Source organism: Pithys albifrons, chromosome 17 (assembly GCF_047495875.1).
Source record: "Pithys albifrons albifrons isolate INPA30051 chromosome 17, PitAlb_v1, whole genome shotgun sequence".
Taxonomy (NCBI): Eukaryota; Metazoa; Chordata; class Aves; order Passeriformes; family Thamnophilidae; genus Pithys; species Pithys albifrons.
The window spans coordinates 3,735,453-3,759,820 of NC_092474.1; the positions used below are offsets into that span (position 1 = coordinate 3,735,453).

At 41.6% G+C, this 24,368-nt stretch overlaps 2 protein-coding genes across 2 annotated transcripts in view; one reads left to right on the plus strand and one right to left on the minus strand.

Moving 5' to 3' along the window:
• RIMBP2 (RIMS binding protein 2) overlaps window positions 1-14,797 on the plus strand; it is a 139,453-nt gene extending 124,656 nt beyond the window's left edge. Inside the window, exons 21-22 of the transcript XR_011699256.1 lie at window positions 8,802-8,900; window positions 14,569-14,797. The gene's annotated coding sequence lies outside the window, so the exon portion shown is untranslated. The remainder of the gene's footprint in view (window positions 1-8,801; window positions 8,901-14,568) is intronic.
• Window positions 1,162-23,594, minus strand: PIWIL1 (piwi like RNA-mediated gene silencing 1). The gene is made up of 20 exons (XM_071572026.1): window positions 23,514-23,594; window positions 14,578-14,686; window positions 13,711-13,869; window positions 12,438-12,652; window positions 11,298-11,419; window positions 10,582-10,662; window positions 9,510-9,707; window positions 9,043-9,154; window positions 8,544-8,661; window positions 7,849-7,966; window positions 7,629-7,743; window positions 6,473-6,660; window positions 5,785-5,857; window positions 5,237-5,437; window positions 4,844-4,947; window positions 4,288-4,358; window positions 3,614-3,767; window positions 2,622-2,747; window positions 2,095-2,242; window positions 1,162-1,367 (listed from the first exon to the last, which is right to left on the minus strand). The coding sequence occupies exons 1-20, from the start codon at window positions 23,592-23,594 to the stop codon at window positions 1,251-1,253; spliced, it is 2,610 nt and encodes an 869-aa protein (XP_071428127.1). The 3' UTR covers window positions 1,162-1,250.
• Between the last annotated feature and the right edge of the window lie 774 nt (window positions 23,595-24,368).

Below are 24,368 nucleotides of genomic sequence, written 5' to 3' on the forward strand. Positions count from 1 at the left end.
CACAAAGAAAACAAACAACGTTCTCAACAAGTTAGTTTAGAAAACCAGCACTAATTCCAGTTTTTCCAGGTACACTATTTTGACTCTGTACTGCAAAACTCTGAAATCAACTTCCAGCCACCCAACTGCTGCTTGCTTTACAAACTGAGTTGCTGCTGCTTAACAGTTACCAATGAAAACCCAAGACATGCAAAACAAACCATCCACTTCTCATTGCTTGGAAGTACGCAACCAAAAAACCCCCCAAAACATCAGTGCACTGATACTCTTTGATGGAAGTTATTTTTCTCATTTAACAAGCATGTGGTTAAATATTACCAGCCCACAAGTTTAGCTCCTTTTAGTGATGAATGTGCAGTTGTCTAAAGCGATTTCCTCCCACTGTGTGGTAAATATGAATTTACAAGACTAAGAAAAAGCACATCAAGAGGATAGTCTGTTATAAAGTCTCAAAGCTGCCCCAACAGCATTCAAGCCATCCCTTTTTATGGAGAGAACACTGAAGTCTTGGATAACAGAGGTGCTCCAACAGCTGTGAAGGGACAGAAATAATTTTGCTTTTGACACTATAATGTAACTCTGGCATCCCCAGCACTTCCTCCTCAGCTGACCCAGTGTGAAAAAGCCCCACGTCATTCCCCTCTGCTCCTGGGGAGACTCAAGACAGTTTCTAATTGGTCTGCAAATCCCTTACAATGGCAATTATTAAAAACCCTTCCACAGCTTTTGCATCACTATGCAGCCTTAAAACAAAGCCTTGATAATCAAGAACATCTAATTGCCTCTTTTTAAGGTATGAAATAGTTTAGAAAATAAAAACTTGCCCTCATTTTAATAGACAAGAAAAATAAGGAATCAAAAATTTCAAAGCATTTTGAAAATCAGAAGCGTAACGTGCTAGCTGGACAAGTCTGGATTTTCCATAACTCTCCATCTTATATGCTGTAAGTAATTTTGTGCTAAGCTTCCCAAATCATAAATAAGAACAACCAATTATCTTTTATGAAGGATCACAGAAACACATTAGTAAGTATCAAAAAGAATAAAAATTTGTATAGTTATTCTAGCAAGCAGAGACCTGTTCAAAATGCAGATCAGTCAAGCTTTTCCCTGGTACAACAAAAATAAGTTTCATAACTGCTTATCTTATCCTGTGTACATGTCTTAAGAAAAAACTAAATGAAAACCCCAGACAATACTACATTCCCTGGAAAAGAAGTACACTATTTTTTTTGGCTGATAACTCAACTTCAAAGATAGTAAAGTCTGTCTGAAAGCATTGCATTTGGTTCTTTGTGAATACTCTGACCAACAAGGAAAGCCAGTTTATGAGCATATTGGCAGGGAGCAGGTACTCTGATAACACCCTGCAGAAGGGAAAAAAAAAAAGGAATTATTTTCAAGTAATTTTAATAAGCATGCATTCACTGTAACAGAGACCCCTGGAACCCCAAAGTATGCATACATGTAAAGTTTGTATTCCCTGATGTTTATGCTGATTGTGAAAATAACGTTACAGAGATTGAACACGTAACGGAAGAACAGATGCAAGAAAACCCCAAACTTCCTGACTCCATTACCCTCCTCATTCCAAAACCACACAGGTTTCCATTTGATGCTGGGTCTTCCAAAAAGTGGGACATGGGTTAAGTCAGGCCTAACATTTATGATTGCTAAACTGACAAATCTGAAGCACACTCGGGCACGAGCTGGCTGTGTGCTGACCTTGGTATGCAACACAAGCGTTAAGGGAGGTGGAGGAACACAGTTCCAGCTCCACAGAAAGTAGGAAGTATTTCTGTAGGTAAGAAATAATAATTTCAAGTTTGCTTTTGACACAGAATTTGGGAACAATACTCAACAAGTATTTCATAGTAAGAACAAAGATTACTTTAATGTTCAGAGAGATCAGGTAATTATAAATCATCTAGTTCTCAAACCAGCATTCTAAGTCCCAAAGCATATCTGCCAGCTTTTTTGGATCTGCATGGGTGTTTTAAGGATACCTGTTTCTACCTTCTCGTGGGTTGTAACTGCATCAAGATGCACAATCTAAGATGAAAAATATTATCCTTTCCCAGAAAAAAGACTTACCGACCAGTTATAGTACATGTGACAGAGTTTGTAGGTTAACCTCTGCAAGTGATCTGGTTTCAGCTGGCTGGTGTCATAAATTACATTGTAATGAGTGGGTGTAACACAGCCATTTTTCACTGTATGACTCACAATGAAGAAATCATACCTGAATTAGAAAAAGCAAACCCTTAGGAAAAGCAACATCTGATACAGAAAGGGCTGTTTTCCTGTCAGTACACTCTCATTCAGAACTAAGCCTTTAAAAAGCAAACCAAGAAACACTAAAAGTGAAACACACACACACTTGAAGCCTGTGTAATACTCTGATACAAACAAAAAGTGCATATTGGAAACACTGTATAATACATTTGTAAAATGTAAGCTTGTCCATTTCTTTCATCTAAAAATTCACTATGATTTCAGAAGTACAGAAGCATGGGATGTATTTTTTCAACTTGATCCCATAGTCCATTTAATACTGGATCACTTCCTTTACTATCAGGCTGCTGGCAAAAGGATCAAGTGTAACTTCTGTAGTAACTTACCACTCTGGTCTGGTAACCACTGCATCAACAACAGTACCAGGGGGTGGGTTTTTAAGTCCTCCACCAGTCTCTGCAAAGAACCGGGCACCCACTCGTTTCTTCACAACAATCACAGTAAGCCTTGGACTAAAATAAGAGGAAAAAACCCCAAAAACTATTCTGAAAAACTGCACCAAAAGTACTTCAGGAAGAGATTCTCTAGACCTCTAGGGCATTAATTTCACAAATAAGTTTCCATTAATTCACTGATTTAGATTAAATTAGACATTTTTCATAAATTTGGATTTTCAGTTTAAATGCAACTGTCACAAAGCCAACTTAACTTTATAGGGAGAGAGAAAACAGACCAAAAAGGGATCTGCTAAATACAAATCGGATTTCTATACTCTCTACCCTATGATTTCATACAGAAAACACTGTGTCTTAATGGCTTGCTCTTTATCAAAAATGCTGTTAACAGAAGCTAGACAGAACTAGGCACCTCATTTCCTATGAGCTTTAACTTGCTCTGTGCTCTGCTCTGCCTGCAGTTTAAGAAAGTATTTTAGTTTTCCAGAGCAGATTAAGTCAATGTAGTTGATAAGTTTCAAAGCAGAATGTTGAAAACTCTGCAGAACGTAAGTGGCTGGACAACATAGTCCTTCCAAATGGGGAAAGAAAATAAAGACTTACCAGACATGTAACAGTTATCAGGCTATGATCAACCAGTTGAAAAAAAAGTAATTACCACACCCATCAAGAATACCTTAAAGAGTATTTGTGCATACAGTGTATTGCACAATCATGTGGTGCATGTGCTAAGAATTTCCCTATTATATTACAAGTCAGGTATCTGAAATCATGTAAACAATCATCAGAAAAGCAGTTACTTGAGCTCACGTAAAAGTAAGTAAGGATGAAAAGACAATACAATCTTCATCTATAACCTCCTTTTGTATTCCAGTGGGTTTTTATTCTTGCAATATAAAGAGAAGTAGTGGAAACAGATTTACCTGTAGTCAGTACCAATACTCTTCAAGCAATCCAGAAATTGAGGCACTTCATAATTAACCAAAGCATTTAGCTGGCCATCTCCAACACCATCACGATACACAAAAATACGAGAAGGCACACTCTTATTCCACTTGAGCCAGGCTCTGAGAGCATCTTTAAAAAAACAAACAAACAAAGAAACCCAAAACAAAACGGCAATTAATTCCAAAACGAAAATGCATTTTTGTTACTGGGAAGACAGCAGTAAGTTTGAAAACGAAGGTCCTCAGCCTTTCAGTAACATGAAACCAGTAAGCATCATGTTACACAAAAATTGCCTGCAATTACCTGTGCACTGACACAAAAAAAAAAGAACCTAAAGAGACTTTATTTCACTGGCCTCCCTCCCAGCAGGGAGCTGTCCTACTTTAAATTCAACTCCATTAAAACATTCTTTCAAGTTCACTGGTAAGCAGTTTTCAATTATTGTAAAGAAATACGAGAATCAATGAAAGATTGTACACAAAATGCCATTATTAGTTTTCAGCAATATTTTCAACTGCATTTTTAATGTTTCTATCCAAGTGCAAGCTGGTGATGCCTCCCCTCAAGGCAGCAGGGGAGGTGTGTTTTGAGGAAGCTAAATTGTCGTTCCTTGTATTTGACTCCACAAGAGCAGAACTCCTTCCCTTACTTTGCAAGCAGGCTTTGATTCCATCCACAAGTTCTTGCCCACGACTTTGAACAACACAGCGGGAGAACCACCTGTGAAGAACAAAATAAAAGAAGACCTTCAGTGAAGTTATTTTTAAAATGCCTATGACCACTTAGTCTTTATGGGTGTTATGCATCAGTACAGCCAAGAAAGAGTTAGTGTGCTATGAGAATATTTGCTCCATAGTAAAAATGCCTAACACCACTTGAAATTCCTCTCAATCAAAAAGAACTTTCACTCAAGTCAACTCAAAAGGCAGAAGAGCCTGTCACCCTGATGCCCTCCACCCATCCCAGCCCTTGCCCTCGCTCCACCATTTGACCTCTCTCCCAAGCATTATGGAAGGACAAGGTTACTCCTTCAACAGATGCAGAAAAAAAAATAATTCATAATGTATTTCTTATTAACAATGTACAGTAAACCAATTTGGATGTTTTCCCATCACATTCAAGGGACTTTTCATTTAAGGGAAAGATTCTTTTTTTATTGTGGTGTGTAGTTTTGGGGGTTTTTGCCTTTGGCATTCAGATCTTACCGTGTCATTGTTTGATTCAGGCTAGAGACAAATCCTGCCACTGACTGCCTTCCAGATACATTGTCATGGTAACAATCAATTCCCACAATCATTACCTGCTTCAGCTTAAAAGGAATCATTACAGAACATGTGTTAGTACATGAAGATGTGCTATAGAGTAACAAGATCATGACATAAGCTATATGGTTTCAGGACACTTAAGTAAACTGTGGGCACTGAATTCTTGGAGTAAGTGTCTCCCTATGTTTTATTTAAATTCATGCCTTTTCTCACAGACACAAAAAGTACACAAAAAATAATTAATTTTATTTCCTGGGGGGAAAGGCTTGCCTTTTAAGTAAACCTCAATAGAAAAAGAGTTAGCATTGAGTTACAATTTATAAAAATACTTACCGGGATCTCAACACTCCAAAGTTCTCCACCCATTTTACAGTTCATTTGTAAGGCAATTTTTGTTGCTACCGTCATAATTGTCTGAGGTTTGCTTAAAGTACGAGCAAGCACACATTGACTTGGAACAGGACAGAGTGTACATAAGTATTTCTTGATGGCATCATATTTATCCTTTCGGGAACTAGACAAAATACAAACTACCTTTAAAGAAATAAAAAAAACAACTTTGTAAGAAGCTGCATTCTAAGATTTATACAGCATTTAAGAGTTCTTTAGAAAAAGCTTCTTATGCTCAAGAGAAATACCCAAGGGTTCACAGTGAAAGAAGTAACTGTAAAGTTTCAGTGTCTATACATCAGAGCCAAGCAAGAAGGTTTTTATCCAAAAGGATACCCATAGTTAGTCTTGGGTTTCAACAGGAGTATGATTAGGCACGTAGTGGATTCTCAGGAGCCAAGAGTCATATTTCTGAGGACACATCTCATAAGCCTTGTAACACCAATTAAGAGAGATTAACATGATTTGGAATTATGTATTCAGATACATACTATGTTTATGTCAGAGGTAACCTTTTGCTGTAAAACTTTTAAGTAAGCTTCTGTTCGGTCATCTACTTCAATCCTGAAAGGAAAGAATAAAAATGCTTACAAGACAAAAACCCAACCAATACCTATTGAAACTTCAGAAAAAAACAGCTATTGAAACTACTTACACAAAAGCATAAAAGCCCACTACACATTAGTATTGTATTGTGTCACATTTATAGCTATTAATAAAGATGTAATATTCACGCATTTTGAAGATTAAGAGGAATAACCCCAGCTTAAGCTTCCAAATGCCATGAAATTCAAAGTTAAAGGCAAGCACAAGTACTCAAAGGAGGATATTTGCAACAAGAACACATCAGAAATAGAATACATATTAAGTCAGCAAGAAAATAGATATTCCTTCTTTTGATAAATATGGCTTGAGAAGGTTTTGCTCAATGACTGTCTAATACTTCTTCTTGGTTTTGGCATGCAAAAAGCTCTCAAAAATAGAAGTATGAGTAGGAAAGCCAGTCACAAGAGAAAACTGAACAATTTGCACACTGAAAGCAACTTTGTTTTACTAAAATTCTCACGCAAGTCAGTAGTGTGACATAGCACACCATCTCCTCATTTAACATCCTAAGCATGGGAACAGACACATCTTAGTACAAAATCATTTTCCCATCAGCTCTCTAAAGACACTTACATGTTTGGCTTATTCATCCTGATTCCCATAGATGGTGTGACCTTAAACAGACTCTGAAGTAATGTATTGGCAACATCATAGTTACGCCGTGTATATATTAATAGCCAGTTGTCCATGGGCATAGCATGGATCAAGGGAATTCCCCTCATTTCCTTTGTCCAGTCAGCAAACTGAGGATGGTAATCAAACTGCAAAGAAAAGATGGTAAAGAAACAAAAAAAATCAACACCCTATTAAACAAGCTATACCACAATTACTTCCTGATACACTTCAAGAAGAGACTAGCACTTCTGCCTGGAACATGACTTCATTTTTATCTGTTCCTTTACTGCTGTTGTCAGCAATTTAAAATAAGCTTTATCTAGCCCTATGAAGAAATCATAGTCTTGAAATGTTTCAGTCCTAATTATGCAAATATGCTTTTGATTTTCAGCCCAGATTAAGTTGTTCGTGTTTGCTGCACAGATCTGTGCTATAAAGACATAGCTTTTGATATAGACTTATTTTTCCCAGATTTTTGTTCTTACTAGGGTAACTGCTTGAGAAAAATAAAAGTGTTACTATAAAGAATATAACAGATCTTTTAAATAGGAAGAATCAAAAAAGCTTTACCAAATACAATATTACCTTGATCTGTAGAGTTGTGCAGAATGCCCTTTTTCACCTACCACCCATTCAAAACAAAATCTCTACTAGAGGGCAAACATTTAGTGTTTTACGACAATCTATGAATTAATTTCAATCTAGATTATTCATACTGGTCACCTCACCTTGAGTGAACAGATACTGTCTGTGTTCTATCTACTAAACTGAAATAATTAGTGGCTTTTCATCTTAGAGCCTTGGTACTCTTTTAATAAATGGAAACTAGTTAGAAACACATCTAGGCTCCTAGTTTATCTGAAAAGATTTCATTTGAACAGAGGGACTGTTTTGTCAGGAAGACACTATTGTAATGTAGTTCCTTCAAGGGTTTCTAAATAAAGCTTGTAAACAGTTTAAGAAGTTGCAAGTCTCCTGCTTAGACAAAGACTTGTGTATAACATTTTCACTCATTATCTCTCAGTTATAAACCAAGAAGTACTATTTCCTTCCTTAAGAACTTGTTTCATCAGTGAGACATCCAGAAGATTTTAGAAGCTGATTTACTATTTACCATGTTTCCTGATTGAAAGATCTTTTCTCCTTGAACAACTCTTCCTGTAAAGGCCACTGATTTGTAATCAAAGCTTAAACCCCAGTTTCCAAGTTCCTTCTGAACATTGTCATCCCTGTTTAAAAACAAGATTTAAATTAAAAACATAAGAAATTTGTTCTTCCTTAATTATACAAATTTTTCATGACTCTGAAGTACAGAAGATATTAAGGTGGCATACTTTTGGATGTAGGTAAGAAGTCTTCCAATTTCCCGTTGCCTTTGCTCAGGTGCCAGCCGTGTATGAATTGCCAAGTCCTTCATCATATTGAAGTCAGCTCGCATCTTCTCAGTTAATCCTGGTAACAGCAAAATCTTTTCCTGAGTAGAAGTTAAGACTAAGGACTATGAAAATTAAACTTGCAAGTCATACAGATTAATGATATATGTACTGCAACCACAGAAAGTAGTGGCAGTCATAATCAAGGTTTACAGTTGCTCTCTGTACATACATTTATTTCCATCTGCATAGAAAGAATTCTGGATTTTTGCGCTTTAGAGGATACCCCACAAGCAATGCAGCTTTTCATTTACATTACCAAATCAAAACAAAACAGTGCCAAAATGGACAGGTTCTGCTAATGTAAAGTGTGTGTCTCAGATCAATATACATATTTATGTATCTTATAAAATTACCAGTTTCTGTTTTTCAACAGAAGTTCCACCACCAAAAATCTCTACAAGATACCAGTGTGCCAATGCTGAACACCATACCTGAAGACTATGCAACATCAAAACCCTGCAAACATCTCAGCCTTGTTTAAAATCTTTTAGCTACAAAACTTGTTTCTAAACTCACGTTTACACAAACAAAACATTTCTATTGAACTTGGCATGGTTTGACAGATGCTTTGAAAGGAGAACATACTACAGTACCTGTTAGAGAGCACAGCTCTGGAATTAGAACCACAGATCCTTCCACGTTCCCTCTATTCCTCTTTGTCTGACTGATCAAGACAGGCTGCTTTGGATCAGTAATGTCTATACCATATTGCTGTATTAGAAATACATATTGCATGTTACTTTACTCAGAACAAAGCTCTGGCTTTCCTAACCTCCTTTCAGCATGCTATGCGAATGTATCTGTATTCCTCCCATATTCCCTGTCTCTGTCTTTCCATTTGCTTTTTTTAGGTTTTCCCAAGAGCTCCTGGCTCATCCATGCAGCCCTCCTGACATTTTTGCCTGACCAGCTACTCCCTGGGATGGATTAATCCCATCAAATCACATTGTGTAGGTTACTTACTGATCTCAGGTTATATAACATTCTATTAGTAAATATTATGTACTACAAATCCATACATCATAACCAAAGCTGTAACAACACTCCAACATTCCAAGTTAAAGCATACCATGCACAGTTACGTTTGCATACCTTTCTGTAGTACTCCAAAAAACTGATCTCAGAACCATCCGATTTTCTAAAGGTACCCATTGGATTGTTATCCCAGTTGATGTCATCAATTCTGTATGTTCTGTTATTGTACCTACATAAACATTTAATCAGTTTTTGTTAAAGTCTTAAATAGGAAAGAAATACAACTATGGGACAAAACAGTTAATCACAATACTCATGCAAATTGAAAGTTTTGCTCCCATCAGGAGCAGTAACTTCAAGTTTTCAATTGTAATAGGCTATCAATTCTACCAAAACTGAACTGCAATAAAACCAAAGGAAACAGAACTCAGTATGCACTTTCTGCTTTTGTAAATGCTGTCACCTTGATTATTTTGCCAGTTTGACAATGACAGCATTTTCATGCTTTCTGATGCTTCACTGCATTAGTTCAGGACATGAAGCATAAAGAGATCTCTAAAAACAAAAGAAGTCCAGAGACTTACCTAGTAAGAACAATTAAACCAATTAGCTCTTTAGCACAGGTGTCTTTAAATCTTTCCTCTCCAACCTGGGAATAAAGACTGTGCATAAAATCCAACACAGTCTCACCACGAAGGACTTTATGGCTCACATCTGCACATAACATAATGCTTTCCTCATACTGGAGGATAGAACTTGTGAAGCCCGGCCACACCATCAACCTGTCAAAGGAGAACATACAAAATCTTAGCATGCTTTAAAGTATTTTTATTCTCACCCCTTATATCTGTCCGCTATCACACACACCAGAAACCAGTGAAGACAATAAGAAACCATTATCCAAATATAAACAAGTTCTTAAAGTTAACAAAATTAAAAATATTATACATGTAGTCAACTTTAGTCAGCTTAAAGTAAGATTAATTGAATGATGCAGCTAAAGCTGAAGTGAAAAACAGGATGCCTCAAAAGCTACGGAAATCTGTTTCATGCTATTAGTCTTAAAATACCTCACAAAGTGTGTAGGTATTCAAGATACTTTTAAGAGAAAAAGATCAGCAGTTTACATAGTAGAACACTGTCCAGTTTCTTCCATCAACCAGATTATGTAAGTCAGGTTAATGGCAAGGAGTACACCAGGGGCATATGATGGGGCCCCAGGCAAACTCAAGCTTACTAACTTGCATAACAAGCCTCGGGTTAGCCAGAAGCACCAGGCACATTGTACAGGATCCTGGCAGGGAACAGGGACAAGATACACCAGCCAGCAACAGGCTTGTTCCAGAACTACCCGACCAGATGGCTACGGCCAGGTATCAACTCAGCCTTCAGAATGGAGGGTGGACACTCCCGAGCTGCACCACTGAAGTGTTCAGAGATCTCAGCCTTACAGACCTTTAAGTAAAGTTTCTGACACTGGAGTAAAATCTCCTAGAACACATACTGCTAACAGGATGAGATCTTACACATACACATGCATCTCGTGCTCCCTGTTTATAAGGGCATGGCTTTATTACAAGATAAATCACCAGAGCGGTATCCAAATATCAACCCTCCTCCCGGAACCCCTCCTAAACCTAAGCATTTTTGCCAAACCTGTGATTAGGGATGCTGACTGGATCACAAGGGTTGTAATAATTACGTCCAATCTGCTGCAAATTCATCATCTTCAGAAGCCTACAAGTTGAAATATGGATGTCATTTAGCATTATTATTATTTGGTTTATCACACCATACATGGTCCCATTCCTCTGAAAACCTCATTTTTTATTCATCTGACCAGATAAAACATGAACTTTTCATTAAACTCAATTTAAAAAGGGCATGGACACTTACTAATGACAATCAGGTGAGCTAAGTGCAAATACAACCCAACCCTTATCCAACCAGTTCAAGTTAACCATCCAGACAAGCTACATCTCAGATGAACCAGACAGGCCAGGTACCAGGCTTAAGTGGAAATACTACAGCAAAAAAATAAATTAATTTGCCAGTTCAAGGTCCTGCTCTATTCCTTGCTTTAAGAGGCAAACCCACAGACACAAAAGCAGGATAGAGGGAGGTTTCTCTGCCTACAACAGTTAGCACTTCAATGTGAATCTGCTTGCTCAGGAAAAGAGTATAAACTCATTTCACAGTAACATGAGCCAGAAATACACACACATGTGGTTAGCCACACAGTAACAGTAGCCAGAAAGGCTCAAAAATTTACATTTGTAATACATATTTATTGTAGTCTATTCTTTGGAATGTAATAAAAGTTGTATATTTTCAGAATTACTTCTTATAAGGACATAATTTGTACAGCAAACCTTCTAAAAATGATGTTGTAGAACTGCAGGCATGTAGGTGAAGTAGGTGGCAACTCATTAGTCAGTGTGACTGTTATCTTCACATCCTCACCATTTCGAGTCCTACTAAGCAGTTGAGTAACCTGAGAAAGTGAAATGAGGTTAATAAAACTAGAGGCAAACAGGGCTGTATCTGGACTTTGCTTCATCAATATCAAACTAGACATTCTATGCAATAATTCAAGACTAACTGAAACAGGAATTTGATTTCCCACTATGACTAAACTACAACCTGAAACGCTTCACTCATTTGGGTGAAGATGACGCATGGAGTAGAGTGGAGGCTATGCCCAGAGCAGCTGAATTCAACATGAAGGTAAAGGAGATTACTTAACAATTACCATGACAGGAAAAAGACTCAACTGGAGGAAATAATATATTGCCAACTAAGATATATTTAATTAGTAATTCAGGTACTGGAAGGCAAAAAGACAAAATATTAGAATACATAATGAAAACATCTTCCCCATCTCCCTTGTCTAAACTCAGCTTTACTCTGGACTCCTCTGTCCCTTCTGTGATCACCACTGGCTACACTCAGTCCCTCCAGTGAGGCAATGAGTGACACAAGGGGCAGCGGGGAGGAGGCAAGGGTTAGAATCAGTATGCAGTGTGTTCCCTCTGCTGCTCCTTTCTTCTTAGGTTTTTCTTCTGCTCTGGCATTTCTCCTTTCTTTTTAAATACTCAGAGGTGCCATTAACTTTGCTGATGGGCTCAGCTTTGGTCTACAACATGTCCATTGTGAAGTTGGCTGAAAATAACTGTGTACAACATGGGGCAGACCCCAATGCCTCCCCATAGGAGCCACCCCAGCTACCAAAACTTTGTCATAAGTAGAAAAAAAACTGAAGGAGAAATACTGCCTGTGCTATCCATGTCCATGAAGAGGGTTATTCTAGCCTGCAGAACCTAAGCATTAGAACCAGAAGTTCATTACCAAATTTCTCTACACAAGCAAATTGGCTTATACTAATATATTCAATCCAACTAAATATTGCTGGTGGGAAATCAATTCCCTAACTTCACCCTGGCTAGTAAGAAACAAGAAGCATCATAAAATGCAAGTCAAAATAAAAATAAAATTACATTCCTGTATCATACCTTATTCCTTAGTTTTTTTGGCAAGAATAATATTGACCCATCAAAGGCATGGGTCTTTCCAATGTGTTCTTCATGCTGGAAGAGCAGAGCTGATCGGACACGCCGTGATTCCATCTCAGGGTTGTAGTCAACATGGTACTGATACAAAGCCCACTGGGGTCGAGATGTCAAACGAAAGTGATTGCTAGCTAATTTTATCATATGACCCGACAAACCTAAAATGAGAGGTAAACATCTAAGTAGTTACAAAATTTTACAACTTTATATTCATTCAACAGCTCTGAGAAATTTTTAAAAACTATGGCATTTAAAGATTAGAGGTCAGTTGTGTTCTGAATCTGTTCTAGCTCAGTAGGCTATAGCACAGTGTTATGACATATTCATCTGCTCATTAGAGCTTTCTGTAACTTATTCAGTCGTAAGGAATACTCTCACATTACATGAGGTAGACATTTAGATCAGCAATTTGTACACAGCTATAAAGGGAAAACAAAAGGCCAGCAATACAGCTGCCTACAAAGTAGAGCAATCCATGAACTAGCAGCAGCGTAGTTCTAGGCAGGAAATCTAAGAATGAAAACAACTACACTGCTCCTGGCCCAGTGACTTAAGCAGAACTAAGCCCTGAAGTATGCTCCAGTTATCATTCAATTAAGCAAAAGTGGACTACAGTCATTGTTATATAATGTGATGTTTCACACTGCAATAAAAAATCATCATCATCATAGAACATGCAAGTGGGGCATAAAAAAGGATGAAGGGATTGCACTGTAGCAGGGAAGCAGGACCATCATGACGGCCCGCTTTACTTCTTTTCATATGCATGATTTCAACTCCAGAAAAGAAGCAATTCACCTTTTCTTTAAACTAAAAAGTTTCTTGAGAAGAGGTTTCAAAGTCCACATTTATTTAGAGATCTTTATGAATCTGGTTAGTGAATGTGTTACAAACTGTAACTTCTAGAAGCAAATCTAGAGTCCTGAAGATTCCTGCATGAAGCAGCAGACACAAGGAGCATACAAGGATCATCACATATGTCTAAATCAACAGCTGCAATTCAAAATGCTACACAACTTCTGTCTGAAGTATTCTGCTGTCAGATATGGCATCAGATGTGCTCCTATTCAAGTATCAGGAGCAATTTTTATCTTTTTCTAGTACACAGCAAAGATTTTCTTTTACTTGTCTCTCTAAGGGAAACCAAAAGCAGAAATGAAGAAAACTGTTTTTCACTTCAACTTGCTTATGTGTCTGTAGTGTAATGTAAACATACCAGTTTTTGATTCTTGAACGTGTACCATGGCTTGTCGGGTGTTTACCCCCAGGTCATGGCAATCTCTCCGATGACCACCCCTCTCTCTTAAAGACAGTTCCTGGAGTCCCAAAGAAACCCGTAATCCTATTGTTTTGAAATTTGAGGAAGAATCACAAACTAGTAACATATCTATTATATATTCTACAAATTAGAATTAAGTACAATTCAATCTTGAAAGGCATATGTATAAATTTAAAAGAAAACATGAAATGTTAAGTTTCAGCTTCTGCAAACATCTTAAAACAGAATTCAAGGAACACATAGTAACTTCTCAAAATTTATGTACAGGTAACTAGTAAGCAAATACAACAGCTCAGAGCAGGATGACAAAAACCCCTCTGATGTAAAGTCTCCAAATCAATAATCTCTTCTGCAAATACACAGAGGACAGATCTTTCATTTTAGCTCCAGCTGGCACCAAATGTAAATACACTGCGATGTGAAATAGGTAAGAAAGTTTAATTTCTTTAAGATTCAAGAAAATAATGAAGTATCGAAATGAAATTTACTATTGGTATTCATGCAGTTAATGGTGTCAACTGTTTTGACAGAAGTCCAGGTACAGATGGAGCAAAGCACATGGAAGGTGGTTTTCAAAATTCCTGGTTCAGTTATACTGCACCTTAGAATGACAATACTATCTATCATCACAATGTATGCACCATGAATTTTTCCAAATCTTAGTAGTAAGTCTCATTTTGAAAAGAGAGAAACGGTCTAAAGAATGTCTTAATTGCATTCTCTACAAAACACATGATCTTTTGGGCAATGAACTTTTTCACCCGGTCTGACCTTCTGGCCTTCTCTGTTGTACAGCACTCTCACAGCCCCTGGGTTGGCCATGGCGTCCGGGTTCTTCTGACGGTGGTGGAGGAACAAGTTGCTGCGGAGGCTGCCAAGGGCCAGGCAGGTGACTTGGCTGACCCTGTGGAACCTGCCAGAGTTGGAAACAACTTTTTCTACTAAAACTGAAGAAACAGCATATTTCCCAAGAGCACAGCAAAAGATTCATCAAGTAGAGAATGCTTAAATACCTAAGTGTAAGAGTCACAAAAGTTTAAATCTTTTTGCCTATATTAAGAAGCAGAGCTATTATTCTACACTTTGAACTCAAAAATATTAAAGTTTGGGAATTTTTTTCTAAGTTGCTATTCATTAAACTAGCAGTTAACGCAAATCTTCTCTTTCTAAACTCCTAGTTTTATAGACTTCTCATTTCAGATCAGTAGCTAAGCAGGCCTCCTTGCTCTTACACTCTCCACTTTGTAAAGTCTGTCAAAAGTTTGTAAATACCCATAAGCTACTGCAAAGATCCAACACACCCATAAGCACTACTGCAAAGATCCAACATATACAACCCTAAAGAGTACATCTGAAAGTTATCAGAGTCCAGTGCTACCACAGTAACAGCATCTTATCAAAAGTTTTGTGCTCTCTACAAATAGTATTCATCAAAGTAGTTCAGCAAAGTTCTACTTTGGTTCTCTCTTTTCTTTCTTTTTCTTTTCCTTCTGGTGCCTGAAGGAAGTGGGAAGGTCCCCTACATGGATTCTCAAGTCCAACAGCTAAACACTGAGCCCTTGAGCTGACTATATTTCTTTTCCATCCATTAAAGGATCTGAGAAGAGCTCCATGTCAAGTCATAAACCAAAGGAAGGAGGTTATACTGGGACAGGGTTCATTCACTACAGGGAAAGGCGTTTTCAACAGACATATACTTCACAGAACCACAAGACAATTCAGGCTGAAAAAACCCTCAGTAGGCCAACCTCCTGCTCTATGTAAGGTCAATACCAAGGTCTAATTAGGTTGCACAGAGATTTATCCCATCTTCGGGGATGCAGACTGCTCTACCTCAGTGGGCAAGCTGTTTCAGTGCTGGACTGTCCTCACTATGGAAAAATTTATGTCCAGTAAAAACAACTGTTGTAGTTTGGGATTATTATGTAAATTCTCTCCCCTGCCACTTAACTGCCCAGGCCAGCGGTTGACAAAAGAAGTAGTTAACTGTGATCGCTGGGGTGGGGGCAGGTTTGTCTCTTTTGGTTTTTTTTTTGGATATTCTCCTCAGTCTTGGCTCGGCGGAACGGGGGAGTGGGGGCTCCAAGGAGGCAGGCTGCCCTGCTGGTTACTGCTGGGGTTTTCCCTGGCTGTCTTGCCGCTGCCTACTTCGGATTACCTTTTCCTGCCGTGCTGCTACCTGCCTTGGATTTGCTGCTGGTCGCTCGTACCTTTTTCTGCTTCTTGGACGGGGAACACAAGGGAAAGAGACTGAGTCCATCTGAAAGCCCACTGCTCGTCTGTTTCGCTGGAGAGGGACTGAAACTCACTCTGCAGCCAGCCGGGTTGTGACAAGGACACTTAAGTATAACCTTTTCTCCCGGAGGAAAACCTGCTGGGTTTTGTTGTTGTTTTTTTTTTTTTTCCTCTTATGGTGTTGGGAAAGTGGGTTGCACTAGTCTGTTTACATATATATATATATATATATAGCAGTTATCCTTCTTGTATTAAAATTCCTTTTCTTAAATTTGATAAAGAGTGGTGTGATTATTGAGGAGGAGGCCCCTCCCCTGCTTGTGGGTAAAACATTTTGGTTTTTCCCCTCAAACCGAGACATTTCTTGGCGCCCAACGTGTGGGGCTTGTAAACAAAGAAGGATAACTGCTATTTTGTGGCACCATGTGGGTCTTGAGCTTAGAGTTCATCAGGACCATCCTGTATAATATATTGGCTTTTTGTTGGTACAAATTCATGCCAAAAGGAGCGGCAGGTTTAAGTCTTATCAACAAATCAATGAGCAAAACTCAAATAGCCGCAATTATTATTGAGTTCTTACTCTGGATTTATGGTGCCATGAATTCGATGCCTTTGGATGTCATGTGGGTGGTGCTCTCCAGGCTGTTTTCCTGCCGCAACCTAAGCTGCTACTTCTGGGGATTCAGTGATAATAGTACGGACCCTTGGGAAGGAACAAAGGGGAATCTCTTCTCCCAACCCTTTGTCCATTCCCCATTCAAGTCTGCTACAACAGCTTTTGAGATGTTTAAATTCTCCCTGGATGCCAGAGATATCTTGCTCTTTATGGTTTTTCTGCAGGGTTGTATCCCTGCAGCTTACAGAATGTTTGAAGGTAGGGCCAGGGTTTTTCCAGAATGCATTCAGAAACCTAGCCCAGTGAAGGGGGAAAAGCGAGAGAATAAAACCCCTGATGCCACAGTGAAGGGAGAAAAGGATGAGGCTAAACCAGGAGGACAGGCCAAGCCTATGGAAGTTGCCCCTATTCAGAAAAGGAAATATAAGACCAAATTAGACCATCCAGCAGACGATGAGGGGGCTGCTGCACCTCCACAGCAAGCAGACCCAGAGCCTGAGATTATCACTGAGTCATTGTCATTTGATAATCTCCGTAGTTTGCGGAAAGACATTGCTCGACACCCGGGTGAGCCCATCCTGACTTGGTTGATCCGAGTTTGGGACCTTATGGGTGAAACCTTACAACTGGATGGTGCTGAAGCCAGGTTTTTGGGGGCTCTGGCCCAGGACGTGGCTATTGAACAGGTGTTCGTGAGGGAATCAAAGCCCCTTTCACTCTGGGCACGACTTCTAATGAGTGTAAGAGAGAAGTTTGTTTATAGAGAAATCCTGCAGGAACATCATATTAGGAAGACTTGGAAGACGATGGAAGAAGGAATTTTACGTCTGAGGGAGATGGCAATGATGGACGTGCTTTTTGGAAGAGGTGGGCAAGCCAATAATGACCCTGACAAGGTCAGATGCACACCACATATGTGGTGGGACCTTTCACGCTCGGGGCCAGCTGAATACACCGATTTCCTGGCATCCATGTATAGGGAAGAGAACCATGAAACAGTGGGCGCAGTAGCAAATAAGCTCCGGATATATGAAAGTATGACCCACAGCCCAATGCAGGCCCGTATTTCTGCTGTAGAGACATTGGTTGAGAGTCTCAAGACGCTGCCTGCAGAGGTAAAAGCGATCAGAGAGGAAATTAGGGAAAGTCTCCAAGTGGCACCAGTGCGAATGAGAACCTCTGAAGTCAGAGCCAGACGCCCCCCAGCCAGAGGAAGTGGACAGACCTCACGAACTGAGATGTGGTACTTCCTGGCCAAACATGGAGAAGACATGGGACGGTGGGATGGGAAACCCACCCGTGCCCTTGCAGCCCGAGTACAAGAACTGAAGGAGAATGGAAGAAGGTCAGTGAGAGTAAGTGCAGTCCCAGTTTCCCACGGGCAAGAATCTGACCCACAGGAGGGCACCTCCCAGGTGTACTCATCGAGAAAAGGTTCTGACCGCTATGACCAGGATCAGTGTTAGAGGGGCCCTGCCTCTAGCCAGGTAGAGGCACGGGACAACCGTGTCTATTGGACTGTGTGGATTCGATGGCCTGGTACATCAGACCCACAAAAGTATAAGGCTTTGGTTGATACTGGCGCTCAATGCACATTAATGCCATCAGGACATGTGGGCTCAGAAACTATTTCTATTTCTGGGGTGACAGGGGGATCTCAAGAGTTGACTGTGCTAGAAGCTGAAGTGAGCTTGACAGGGAGAGATTGGCAGAAACACCCCATTGTGACTGGTCCAGCCGCCCCATGTATCCTGGGCATTGACTACCTCAGGAATGGATATTTTAAGGACCCAAAGGGGCATAGATGGGCTTTTGGAATAGCCACTGTACAGACAGAAGGGATTGAACAATTGAACTCATTGCCAGGTCTCTCAGAAAGTCCTTCTGCTGTTGGACTGTTGAAAGTTGAGGAACAGCAAGTGCCAATTGCCACCACGACAGTGCACCGTCGGCAATACCGAACGAACCGTGATGCTGTGATCCCCATCCATAAGATGATCCGTGAACTGGAGAGCCAAGGGGTGGTCAGCAAAACCCACTCACCCTTCAACAGCCCCATCTGGCCTGTGCATAAGTCTGATGGAGAATGGAGATTGACTGTGGACTATCGTGGCTTGAATGAAGTTACCCCACCGCTGAGTGCCGCTGTGCCGGACATGCTGGAGCTCCAGTATGAACTGGAGTCCAGGGCAGCAAAGTGGTATGCCACTATTGACATTGCTAATGCGTTCTTCTCCATTCCTCTGGCACCAGAGTGCAGGCCACAGTTTGCTTTTACCTGGAGGGGCGTGCAGTACACCTGGAACCGACTACCCCAGGGGTGGAAACACAGTCCCACCATCTGTCATGGACTGATCCAGACTGCACTGGAGAAGGGTGAGGCTCCAGAACACCTGCAATACATTGATGACATCATTGTGTGGGGGGACACAGCAGAAGAGGTTTTTCAGAAAGGAGAGAAAATCATCCAGATCCTTTTGGGAGCTGGCTTTGCCATCAAACGGAGTAAGGTTAAGGGACCAGCCCAAGAGATCCAGTTCCTGGGAGTGAAGTGGCAGGATGGACGCCGTCAGATTCCAACAGAAGTCATCAATAAGATCACAGCAATGTCTCCACCTACCAGCAAAAAGGAAACACAAGCCTTCCTGGGTGCCATAGGGTTCTGGAGGATGCATATCCCAGCATACAGTCAGATCGTAAGCCCTCTCTACTTGGTAACCCGTAAGAAGAATGATTTCCACTGGGGCCCTGAGCAGCAACAAGCCTTTGACCAGATCAAGCATGAGATTGCTCAGGCTGTAGCCCTTGGACCAGTCAGGACAGGACCAGACGTACAGAACATGCTCTACTCCGCCGCCGGGAATAATGGCCTGTCTTGGAGCCTTTGGCAGAAGGTGCCTGGTGAGACTCGAGGCCGACCACTTGGATTCTGGAGCCGAGGCTACAGAGGATCTGAAGCCAACTATACCCCCACAGAGAAAGAGATCCTAGCCGCCTATGAAGGAGTCCAAGCCGCCTCAGAGGTGATTGGCACAGAAGCACAGCTGTTTCTGGCACCTCGACTACCAGTGCTGAAGTGGATGTTGTCAGGACAGGCTGCCTCTACACATCACGCCACTGATGCCACCTGGAGCAAGTGGATTGCCCTGATTACGCAGCGCGCCCGTATAGGAAAATCAAATCGCCCTGGGATCCTGGAAATCATCACAAACTGGCCTGAAGGTGAAAATTTTGGTCTAGCAGATGAAGAGGAAGAGCAGGTGACACGTGCGGAAGAAGCTCCACCATACAATCAATTGCCAAAAGAGGAAATACGCTACGCCCTCTTCACCGATGGCTCCTGTCGCATTGTAGGGACTAATCGCAAATGGAAAGCAGCTGTATGGAGTCCCACACGACAAGTTGCAGAAGCTACTGAAGGAGAAGGTGGGTCGAGTCAGTTTGCAGAGCTTAAAGCCGTGCAGTTGGCCCTGGACATTGCTGAACGAGAGAAATGGCCAAAGCTTTACCTCTACACCGACTCATGGATGGTGGCCAATGCTCTCTGGGGATGGTTAGACCGATGGAAGAAAACCAATTGGAAACGCAGAGGGAAACCCATCTGGGCTGCCGATATATGGCAAGATATTGCCACCCGAGTAGAGAAGCTGATTGTGAGAGTCCGCCACGTAGACGCACACGTGCCCAAAAATCGGGCCAATGAGGAACATCTCAACAACCAACAGGCAGACCGAGCTGCGCAAGTGAAAGTATCACAGACAGATCTGGACTGGCAGCACAAGGGAGAGCTGTTCTTGGCTCGATGGGCCCATGATGCCTCGGGCCATCAGGGCAGAGATGCCACTTATAAATGGGCACGAGACCGAGGGGTGGATTTAACCATGGACATTATCTCTCAGGTTATCCACGACTGTGAGACATGTGCTGCCATTAAGCAGGCTAAGAGAGTGAAGCCCCTGTGGTATGGTGGACGCTGGGATAAGTATAAGTACGGGGAGGCCTGGCAGGTTGACTACATCACACTGCCACAGACCCGCCAAGGCAAGCGCTATGTGCTCACCATGGTGGAAGCAACCACAGGGTGGCTGGAGACACACCCAGTGCCTCACGCCACTGCTCGGAACACCATCCTAGGCCTGGAAAAACAAGTGCTGTGGCGACATGGCACCCCAGAACGAATTGAGTCAGATAATGGAACTCATTTCAAAAACAGCTTAGTTGCTACCTGGGCGAGAGAACATGGCATTGAGTGGGTGTATCATATCCCCTACCATGCACCAGCTGCCGGGAAAGTTGAGCGGTGTAATGGACTGTTGAAAACCACTTTAAAGGCGTTGGGTGGAGGGACTTTCAAACACTGGGATCAACACTTAGCAAAGGCTACATGGCTAGTCAACACTAGAGGCTCTGTCAATCGAGCCGGCCCTGCCCAATCAGAACCCCTTCACACTGTAGATGGAGACAAAGTCCCTGTAATACACCTGAGAGGTATGCTAGGGAAAACAGTCTGGATCAACCCTGCCTCAGGCAAAGGCAAACCCATTCGTGGGGTTGTCTTTGCTCAAGGATCTGGTTCCACCTGGTGGGTGATGCAGGAAGATGGAGAGACACGATGTGTACCTCAAGGGGAACTTATCTCTGGGTAAACGACTCATATTACTGTATTTGTAAACACTTAATTATTTGAAAGAAAATTTAAGTTTAATGTAGAGTATCGGCATGGAAGAGAATTTAGGGGTGGATAATGTTGTAGTTTGGGATTATTATGTAAATTCTCTCCCCTGCCACTTAACTGCCCAGGCCAGCGGTTGACAAAAGAAGTAGTTAACTGTGATCGCTGGGGTGGGGGCAGGTTTGTCTCTTTTGGTTTTTTTTTTGGATATTCTCCTCAGTCTTGGCTCGGCGGAACGGGGGAGTGGGGGCTCCAAGGAGGCAGGCTGCCCTGCTGGTTACTGCTGGGGTTTTCCCTGGCTGTCTTGCCGCTGCCTACTTCGGATTACCTTTTCCTGCCGTGCTGCTACCTGCCTTGGATTTGCTGCTGGTCGCTCGTACCTTTTTCTGCTTCTTGGACGGGGAACACAAGGGAAAGAGACTGAGTCCATCTGAAAGCCCACTGCTCGTCTGTTTCGCTGGAGAGGGACTGAAACTCACTCTGCAGCCAGCCGGGTTGTGACAAGGACACTTAAGTATAACCTTTTCTCCCGGAGGAAAACCTGCTGGGTTTTGTTGTTGTTTTTTTTTTTTTCCTCTTATGGTGTTGGGAAAGTGGGTTGCACTAGTCTGTTTACATATATATATATATATATATAGCAGTTATCCTTCTTGTATTAAAATTCCTTTTCTTAAATTTGATAAAGAGTGGTGTGATTATTGAGGAGGAGGCCCCTCCCCTGCTTGTGGGTAAAACATTTTGGTTTTTCCCCTCAAACCGAGACAACAACTTGTTTCAATTTGTGTACACTATGTCTCATACTTCCACCATGCACCACTACACTGAGCCAGGCTCCATCTTCCTGGTATTCTTCTCGAAAGCTGCAGTTTCCACGCTGGGAAGGACTTCCCTATCCTATTTCCCACCTCTGCAGCAACGTCACAGGGTTGTCACAATACTGTAAGTAAGGGCAGGCCTCTGACCTCCTTAAATCTCACTAATACTTTTTAATAAAAAACACAATAGTAAGAATGTGGTGTATTATGACATCTCTGCGTCAGACCAGTGTAAAAGTCAAATGCTATTGTTCTCTCCTTGTTCCCATCTTTCCTTGCCATCAGCACAGAATATGTTCTCTCTCAGGCTGAAACACAGTGCATGCCTAAGCCCTCACTTTCCAAACATTTAATATATACCCTCTTATTCAGACCACAACCTCTTTTCAACATGTCTTTGGAAACGCTTCCAGAACTCAACTCTTGGAGAGAGATATGCACAGACTACATGACAGAACAGTGGCAGCCCATATAGAAATAAAATGCCAAAACAGACTTTTCCCCACTCAGATTGCATCAGTACCCAAAGTCCCTGTAAAGTGTCTAACCCATATCATTTCTATTTCTTTTGTCTTCACTCAGAGCAGGACGCTGATACCACTCCATGACTTCTGTTAACAATTCTGTTCAAGTGAAAGAGATCAAGTTTGAAGCAATCAGGTCTCTGAGGTTCATAAATTCTGTTCGAGGTTCAAGAGGTGCATCAGTGCTACTGCTAAGGCATGACAGATTTAACTGCTTGAGAAACAGAACTGTAAATTACCTTCTATCACTATTTCAATTCATCTGACACTGACAAGAAAATTCCTCCAGTCTACCTATATGCTGAAATGAAAGATGATCACTAACAACTGATAAATTCAAGGAACCACTTTAAAAAATCTCCAGGTATTTGGCAATGGCTGCAAACAAAGAACTACCAGCCATTTTCAAGTTACAGTTTGACCAGTGATTTAAGTGCAAAAAGAGCCCTAAATACTAGTCCCAATGCATACACAGAAAGTCCTTAATACTGAAACTAAAACCAAGAGGAGCAGGTCAGAACACTTGCGAGACTCATGCCCAAATATGCATCAATAGCAGCAGTAGCCTGATATGTGCTACTCCTCTACAGGGTAGCACAGAAGACAAAGCAGGCTGTGAAAATAGTTACCTAATTCCCCTATCTCTATTTGATATATATATATATTTAACTATTTAATATATATATTAAATAGTTTGTAAGGACACAAAAATGTCCTTAATAAAATGGAGCTATATGAACTATATATCTAACATAAAATATACATACACACATATAACATCTAACATCTAACATATATGCCTGATATTAAAATAGGAAGTAGCTCAGATATGACATTTCAAATCCCAGATGCAGTCATTAAAAAGAAAGTCAACTTACAGGTGCAGCTCCTACAGGAGGAACAGCAGCCTCCTGTCTGGGAGGTCTTCCTCTGGCTCTAGCTCTGGCTCTTCCCGTCATTTTCTAAAACAAACCACCTGGAACATTAGTGTCCCATCTTCTCCTTCCCACCCTTACCCCAATAAATATTATGATCCGCATTACTGCATTTGTCATGCTTTCATTTCAGTAAAACGTACCCTTCTCTGCAAAATTCCCTCCTCTCTGATCTCCACACTAATAAAGCCATGACGGGTAGTGTGGGAAGCTCTTACAGCCAGGTCTGCACTGATTGGCACAGGCCACCATAGAGACCGGAGAGCACGGCAGGCTCTGCAGCCTCAGCCAAGCATAACTCAGGGCATTCTGACCTTCCCTTCAAGTTTCCCCGGAGACTCGTATTAGCCCGATGTTTTAGATTTCACCACACTTCACCTAGAACATGTGCCGCTGTCCCCACCCGGCTCCACCCTGCCCATCCTCTCCCCTCACAGCCACCTTTCCTGGCCCGAACATCCCTGCCCGCCTCGAGCAGTCTGTGGGGCCAAACTCCGCACCCAGAGCCGCCTTCCCCCACGCGTCTCCTGCCCAGCCCTGCCGGTCCTCAGCGTTACCTCGTTCCCTCCGGCCGTGCGGGAACACCGCTCCTACCCAGCAGCAAACAACCGATTCCACTTCTTTACGTGCCCGCACGATTTAGCACCCGCCGGAGCGTCCCCCCCTCCCGCCGGCCACCTCGAGCAGCCTGGGGGGCCAAACTCCACCTCCAGAGCCACCCTCCTTTACGCGTATCCTCCCCAGCCCCGCCACACCGGCCCCGCCCTGCGCCCTCAGCGCCACAGCCCCGACTGCACG